The sequence below is a fragment of the Lagopus leucura genome, unplaced genomic scaffold, assembly GCF_019238085.1.
Source record: "Lagopus leucura isolate 7727_CA_CO unplaced genomic scaffold, USGS_WTPT01 Super-Scaffold_806, whole genome shotgun sequence".
Taxonomy (NCBI): Eukaryota; Metazoa; Chordata; class Aves; order Galliformes; family Phasianidae; genus Lagopus; species Lagopus leucura.
This window is the reverse complement of record NW_024962260.1, coordinates 2,277,257-2,285,426: the sequence shown is the minus strand read 5'-3', so window position 1 is coordinate 2,285,426 and position 8,170 is coordinate 2,277,257. Positions and strand designations below refer to the sequence as shown.

The 8,170-nt window shown below is 44.6% G+C and overlaps 1 protein-coding gene across 2 annotated transcripts in view; it reads right to left on the bottom strand.

The window, feature by feature from the left end:
• Positions 1-1,114: 1,114 nt before the first annotated feature.
• TTC28 (tetratricopeptide repeat domain 28) overlaps positions 1,115-8,170 on the bottom strand; it is a 125,665-nt gene continuing 118,609 nt past the window's right edge. For both annotated transcript variants that reach the window (XM_042865452.1, XM_042865453.1), the window contains 2 exons: positions 7,129-7,236; positions 1,115-6,613 (listed from right to left, as the gene is read on the bottom strand). In XM_042865452.1, the coding sequence (XP_042721386.1) occupies positions 4,989-6,613; positions 7,129-7,236 (1,733 nt within the window). In that variant the 3' untranslated portion in view covers positions 1,115-4,988. The remainder of the gene's footprint in view (positions 6,614-7,128; positions 7,237-8,170) is intronic.

The following is an 8,170-nucleotide window of genomic DNA, read 5'->3' as shown; positions in this document are numbered from 1 at the left end:
TCTGGCACTGCGTGGGCTCTGCTCTACTCTTGCTCTGATGCTTTCTTCAACTTTCTGGCTCCTAATCATCCTTTTGTGATAGAACAGCCATTTTTAACAGCAGCAAACGCACTTTTATGCAATGAACTGTGAATCAGAGCATGCCTTTTTGTTAACTAACCATTCCCTTTTATGCCAAAAGTTCAAAGTTGTGCACTTCAGCACAGAGGCTACAGGCATGTGACTTGGGAACAGCGCAGGTGCTTTCCGGGAGGCCATTAAGGCACCAGCCACAGCAATTTTCCAATAAAATCTCATGCAAATGGTGTCACTACATAATAGAAGATGGACTGTATTCTTTCTAACAGGGATAAAAAGTTCTCTTTGGAGAACTTCAAATACAGAGCATCAGCTACTTCAGAAGTATGCCAGGAAGGGTCCCTTGCAAAAGTGCTTATTCAATACAGACTACCATGATTTACATGGTTCAGGTCAACTCATTTTCAGCAGGTCAAGGACTCAGAAGCTAGAAACTCTAGGCCAGTGTGAGCCTGCTCTGTCATGACCCAGGATACGGTTTGTGTCTTTCTGTCAGCACGGATAGAGCAGACATTTACATAGTGGGGAGAGAGGCATCAATGAAAACTTCAGAAAGCATAAATAAGCTCAAATTCAGGTTAAATTCATATGGTCACCAGCACTTCCTTTAGGGACAAAGGCATCTTTAACATAGAAGAGGAAAGATCTAAGTAAGCATGTTTCAACTGGCAAAAGGTGTGGAGAAAATATGTCATATATATCATACCTTTGGTACTTGGTCCTCCCACAGTGCAAGGATGGGACGAGGTGGTCCTTGATCCTTCCAAGCCCACACGACCTTTTGCTGACTAAAACAAATAAACAGTGAGCAAATGCTGATGCTCCCATCACCTACTAGTAAAAGGAAAAGCAATTTCCAGTCATCATTTGTAGAGGAGGGTGACATTCTGCTAAAAACCAGGAAGTTCTCAAAGACCCCTCATTTCCACAGCAGAAGTTGAGGACGCTTGGAAATTCCCAGCTGGCTGCCAGGACAGAGAGCCATGCACCAACAAGCTTGTTACCAATGCTGTCCTAGAACAAGAGACCAGAGAACTGAGAGAACTCATGCTTTAATAGACACTGAAATCACAAAGGAAGAAGGCCAAATGCCTCAGCAATTTCAATAAAAATATGAAAATCTTTTTACATGGTAAATTTCATAATATAAAAAGTTTAATGCTGTCTGGAAACAGAGTTTTAATTTACAAAAATGTCCGTATAGGCCAAACATGGCTAACACTGCATACATGGAGAGCAAGTGCTAAAGGGCTGCTGCTTGGAAGAGTCTTTGCTGATAGTCCTCTGAGTTACCATCTTCAATGCTCTTTTGAAGAGTTCTGCAACCGAGGGGCGAAGTTTTCCATACACATCTGCAGCCTTTCTGGACTGCACGGCAATGCAATGAACCCAAAATTGCTCAAATCCATTATTACCACCTAGCCTGAAACTACCAGTGTTTTCTATCAGATTCACAGATCTTCTGTGCACCTGAATCTGTTCTGCAACATGGAAGAGATGCTCACAGAACAAGTTTGACCTAACGAGAGGAAGTGCGGCCAAGAGTGATGCACACAGGTATAGCACCCTTCAATGATGTTTTGCCTTATTTAAATAAGGTAAGCCTAAAAAGAAGGAAAACCAGTAGCAGGCTGGGGTTCAGGCTAACCAACAAAACCAAATTAAACGGGATTTTGTTCCGTGAGATTGTTTACTGTTGCCCTTTAGTTTCAGCTACAGATAGACAATAAAATGTCTGCAATCAGTATCTCACACATGGGATAAAACCAAACTAAAATACATTCCACGGCCCGGGGGAATCGTTGCACGTGGCAGGTTTAGTGTGAAAGTGAGTAATACCTAATTCTTATTGCTCACTGTATTAAGCAGTGTTGTCACCTGTACCATGCACAAATACAACAACGACAAATGCATTTCAACGCCACAGAAGGAATTCTAATATCAAACAGAGAACATGGTATTTTCATTTCCTGAATTTCTCCACATATCGGGCAAACCTGATAAAACTGCTTTTTCCTCACAAAGGGGTTGTTTCTCAGTTGGGGGTGGAGGAGTGAGGCACAAGGTGTGTGAAGTGTCTCCCAGACATAAGCAAGCATGCATGCTGACGGCTCTCATTAAGCCAACGGCAGTGCCCTGTGCCAAGCCCATGGAAATAAACTTCTCAAAGACTTGTTCTAGTGACACCCACCTTCCATATTTATACAACACCAATTTCCCAAATACCCAACAGCTGAGCCCTCCCTGCTTCTAACGCATCCCTCCCTCCCCTTAAAAAATAAACCACAACAGAAGAACCATCACCCCCCACCCCAAGTTAGCTCTTTCTGAAAACTTCAAGCCAGTAAGAAACCTACTGGCAGCATGAAAACGGGTTGTACCAAAATGACAATGTAGAATTTCCACAGATTAAAGAGCCTTTAGCTACGGATGTAAACTACAGTAAAGAGGCTTATTTCCGGCATGTTATGCAGCACTACAGGGAGTATTTGCTGTTGCTATACATAAGAAGCTGCCCACTTCCATCCTGGGTGTTCCTGGGATGTCGTTCTAAGTTATGCTGGTCAGAAACAGAGCAAGTCACACCGAGTCCCTCAGCAGTCGTGTGACCACAGCAAGCTGCACGATCAGCAGTCACCATCCAGCTGATGTGCCGGTGCTGTACTGACTCATTTTGGCCCACTATTCTAATGTTCCCCACCTAACGATGGAAAGACAGTATCTAGCACCAAACCATCTCAGAAAGATGCAGTATACAGACAAGTAACTTGAATCATATAAACTGAATGGATTTAGTCAACTTTTTTTTTTTTGCTACATTGCATAATATGAGTAAATGAATAACTACTCTTTTTGTCTTTCTGCACTGAAACTTTTGTGACCATCCATCTCTCGTTAGCTGACTGTAACTACACAGTCTGATGTTCTTTGCCCTCAGCGCTTGTGTTCATTTCTTGCAATAGCAAAAAGGAAATCATTCTCTCAACATCAGTGGCTTCCAGAATATACTCAAAGCAAGCATTTCGTACGTGCACCATGATTAAGTAGAACCTAAGTAATTTTACACCATGGTATCAGAACTGAATCCTCTGCCCTGCTATCACGCTTTTCTTCTGAGATCCCCCCAAGATCACAAATACTCAGGTCCACATTTTCAAGAAGAGCATCCAGACGTGATAAGTGCAACAATTACCTGCATCAGCAATGACCCCCTAACTAGTGTGGAGATCTGACTGCACTCACCATTCAGGTAGTCAGCTGCAAGACTGAAAGTTGGCTTACGATCCCTCTAAAACTCAGGGCCTAAGTAATAAGCCTCACAACACCTCCGTGAGGTAGGTAGGTAAGTATTACTATCCCCATGTATATAGACAGGGAAGATGAGGCACAGAGAGGTGAAGTGATGAGCCTTCAGTCACTTGACAAACGTTGGGAGTGCATAATAGAAACCAAAAGCCTTGGTGATCCAGTGCTCCGACTTCATAGCACGCAGCCTGTGAAATACTCTGCTTGGATCTAAGTGCACAGTGTGGCTGAGTTCATGTCCACAGTTTTCAGTGCATGTAAATTATCATGTTGATTCTGATTACGGCACTACATTTAATGGCCACTTAAAAAAAGAACAGCCTCCAACTTGATTCACAGCACCTAAATGCCATCTAGCCTCGGAAAGCTTTCTGTCCTTCCCACGTCACCCCTGGGGTGCTCTCTGTTTTCAAAAGGTGCACAGGTTCTGCCTACAGCCGGTCTGCGTGTTCCCTCACGTGTGTCCTGACTGCACAGTGACACTGTGTATCCTGCCTGTGTACACTGCCGTACTTGCTCCTGAAGAAACTTATTTCCACAGCAGGGGAAGGTTCTGCAGATGTGCCCACGATGAGCTACTTGCAAACATTTAGTAGGATCAGAGAAGGATTTACTTGGATGGATAACTTCTAAACCACATACACTGATGTCACATTCCGGCCAATGTGGAACTACAAAATAGCATTATGAGCCTCAGTGTCTGTCATCCTTTTCTGTACACACGCAGCAGACAGAAGACATCTGTGCTGCCCAAATACCTGCCAAGATGAAAATTTCACCATCCATGTAACACTGTGTGCCAGGAAGATCAGTGTTGATAACACAGAGCTCATCTCTCTGACACAGACTCACTACTTCACGCTGAGGCTCACCTTCTCCGTTCTACCCAAACATTCTCTGGGAGCAGATCAACCAGCAGAAAGTCACCTGAGAGGTTTCCCTCCAGACAGAAGTTACCTGGGATGCAGGTTTTAGAACGGGGCATCTCTCTCCTCTTGTCTTTGTGTCACTGTTCATATCAATGAAAAGAGAACTGCTATGGAGTTGCAGTGTCAGCAATTTCTTGTGCTTTGCTAACAACTTACTGGAGATACCTAGAGGTGTGTTACCTCCTCCTCTCTGCCAGCCTTTAAACCAACCAGAGAAATGGCTTGAACTGCTGCAGGCAGAAACCTGTGCATGCTTTATGGAAGTTCTGCCTCCTCTCTTCTCTCTCCAATCCCTGATATGTATAATTTCTGTATAAAAAGCCAGCTGTAAAACCTCCTGTTAGGATAAAAAATACAAGGTGGTGGCTTAAAATCTAACATTTTTTGAACAGAAAGAGATTCGCTGGACCGGTTGCAGCAAAAACAGAATGCTACATAGAACCTGTGAAGCAAGTATGGCCAAAGACCTGATAACAGAAACTAAAACCCATCTGTGTGAGGCCCAGGTTCCTACACAGGGACAGCAAGGGCCAATCTGTTGCATTTCTGTGTATTGACAAAGGTATGACCATGGCTTCTTAGATAATATTCTGTGGTTCTGTATCGATAAAGGCAAGTGGGCAGAAGCAAATACTTTATCAAGACTTTCAGTCATCAGTTGGTACTCAAGACATTTCAACATTTGGAGGAAGGAAAAAATCTTCCTGGTGACAAGAATTTATAACCGTTCCCAGATGGCAGCCTCATGGGGCGCACAGACCCTGCAGCGCTACTGGGAGGTGGAGGGTGAGCTGATGTCACTGCGTTTGTAGTTTCAGGGTGTCTGTGTCCATTAGGAGGGTTCTTTTGTGGAGAAGCAAGGTGTTGCTCAATAGACAGGTCCTTTAGTTCCAGCTTTTCTGCGCTTTCTTCTTTGCTGTGCCGTGGAGATAAATTTAGCAAGCTGAGGACATCTTTCTTAGAAGTCATTGTTCCAGGTGCTCCTCGGAGAATCTTTATTGGGCCACTGGAGTGCTGGGGAGTGTTTTGCCAGAACATCTTTAAGTTGTGAATCGCTTGCACTTTTTCATCAATGGCAGCCATTTTCAGTTTGTCTATGTCTGGGGCATCAGCTGGACTAGAGCGAGCAGAACCGGTGGAGGAGTAAGAAAGAGCTGGAGATGGAGTGCTGCCAGCAGGAGACTGATGCCCTGAGCTTGGGGAGATATTTCTGGGCGATTTAGAAATATGAGCACTGTAAGGAGAGCTGGGGTACTTGAGCTTAAAGTGTGGCTGCTCAGTCAAGGAGCCATGTGAATCACAGCTTGGAGATGGCTGCCCACTGTACTGACCCGTGCCTTCTTTGTTTGACATCTCCGATGCTGTGGGGCTGTTATAGCCAGAACTCACTTTCTGAAGGGATGAACTCCTCGTTGGAGGCTTTGGTTTAATTGCAAGAGGTGAAGACTGATTTTTCTGACTCGAGCTGATCGGCCTGCTGAACGCACTGGTCTCTGATGATTTGAATGCAGACATACCTGCTGGTGTGGAAGCTGCATCATCGGAATTTTTGCTCTTACTTATCTGACTGCTGCTTCTCTGAAGACGTTCAACAGCAATGAGGTGACTCTGAGTTTCCTCCAGGATTTTTTGGGCCAACTCTTGAGGATCAAGCTTTGGATTACTGTCCTCTTGGGATTTGACAGTGCTGTCCGTCTCAGTACTAGACTGGTCAGATTCCCCAGTATCAGAACTTGCAAGTTTTCCAACTTTTTGGAAAGGTGAGTTTGGGCTGGGAATAAGAGTCATTTTAACAGGAGAATTTGGAGTACTTATGCTCCCTTTGGAACTGACAGGCTCTTTAACACCACCAGTTTGACCAGCTTTGGGCTGCTTGTGATCAGGGGAAAATCTTGTTTTTACATTTTCCTGGTAACTGGCCAAAGGCTCATTGCTGATTATAGAAAAACCTTCATATTCTTCTTCATCTTTGCTGGCTACCATGCTGGTTTGTGGAGACAGCTGGCTCTGCACTGCAGACCTATGTGGATAGATGTTCTTGGGCCTCTCGTAGTCCTGGCGCCCTCTGTGCCCCACGCCATCCGGCATGCTCTCTGGCTTGGAAACAAAACTCATGGAAGAGGCAATGGAGCTCAGGCTGTACACAGAAATGGCATCTGATGCGATGCCATCCGGACAAGTAGGAGAGAACGGTGGGTTCTGGTACTGTGGTACAGGGTTGGAAATAGACTGAGCAGAAGCCAGTGACTCTAGTGAAGAGGAACTGTCCAGGCTAAGGCGCTTAGGCAGCTCTGTAGAATCTGAAAAAGAAGTTAAAAAAAGTACAAGAGTGCCCTTAGATAGGCAGCAATAGTGAACTAAATCAGGCAATGCGCTTATCAGAACTAAGAAAATGCTATAAAACACATCACTACATTGCATAAAAAACCCCCCACAAACACAACAACAAACCAAACAACATAGGTGAGAAAAATAATGAGCGCAGGTCAGGAAATGTATGGACAAGGGCCTCAGACCAACTATCCTAAGGGAAAACTTTGGGAATTCACCGATTGATTAGGATTTTATATCTCAAAATCTTCCAGCTGCTGGTGTGTACTCCTAACTTTGACTTCAGGCAAATCTGAATGTTGTTTTTAACATGAAAAAAACATCTGCTGCACTTGTTAAATGATGCATGGCCTGTGATGCATGTATGATGATGATGATGAATGTGTGATGTCTGCAAAAGGAACGAGTGTGAGATTTCAATGGAATTCATTCTGATCAAATCATCAGACAGCATACGAGCAAAAACTACTCTAAGTAGCTTTACCAAAAAGTGCCAGCAAGGACTGTAGAGCAAAGTGCATGGTCCTTCTATTAGCTTGTTTCCCAGTTTTCAGAATCACCTCCTCTTGCCCCACTTCACAAAGGTCAAAACCTGTAGCAGAACAAGGAGTAAAAAGCCACAATTCATAAAAAGATCCTATGTTCTAAACAAGCATCATCTTATTTTTAACACACACAGAAGAAAGAGACATTAAATTCTGCAATGCCCTGAACGACATCTCTTCATCTGCAGTATCTGGTTTGCTCTTATCACTATTCATCAGACCTTCACAAGAGCACTATGGAGTTGGGCTGCAAACACTTGGACATACACAAAGCACACCAGTCCAAACTGATAGACAAAACACTGCTCAGTATTTTAGCTGCAAATTATATGGAATTATCAGGGAATGATGGATTAAATGCACCTCAGGGCAGGGCCCCACATGCCTCCAGCATTCGTTCATTAATCCAGGTTTTCTTCACAGGAAAGGCCCTGTTAAGTTCTTTACAGAGAGAGTGGTGAGGTGCTGGAACAGCTGCCCAGAGAGGCTGTGGGTGCCCCGTCCCTGGAGGTGTTCAAGGCCAGGTTGGAGGGGCCCTGGGCAGCCTGGACTGGTATGAAATGGGGAGGTTGGTGGCCCTGCATGTGGCAGGGGGGTTGGAGATTCGTGATCCTTGAGGTCCCTTCCAACCCGCCATTCTGTGACTCTGTGAAGAACAGAGACCATGGAGTTTACCAAACAAGGCCTGGGCAGCAGGAGGCATAAATGTGTGGGACAAGCACTGCCTGGCTTTTATGAGCTCATCAGGCTTCTTGGACATCTCTTTCCACCATGCTGCCACTTTCCTGCAGTGCCCTTCCCCTAAGCCTTTGCAGGTCCAAGTCAGAATAAAACCTAGTTAGATATTCAGATCTTATCTCTTTTCTGCAGGGTGCAGATCCTGGTACATACTATCACCCTGGCAACCCTATCCTGGCATATTGCACAGGTTGCCCAGCCAAAGGAATGACTGGTTCACTTTCAGGTAGGAAGTCAGAAGCA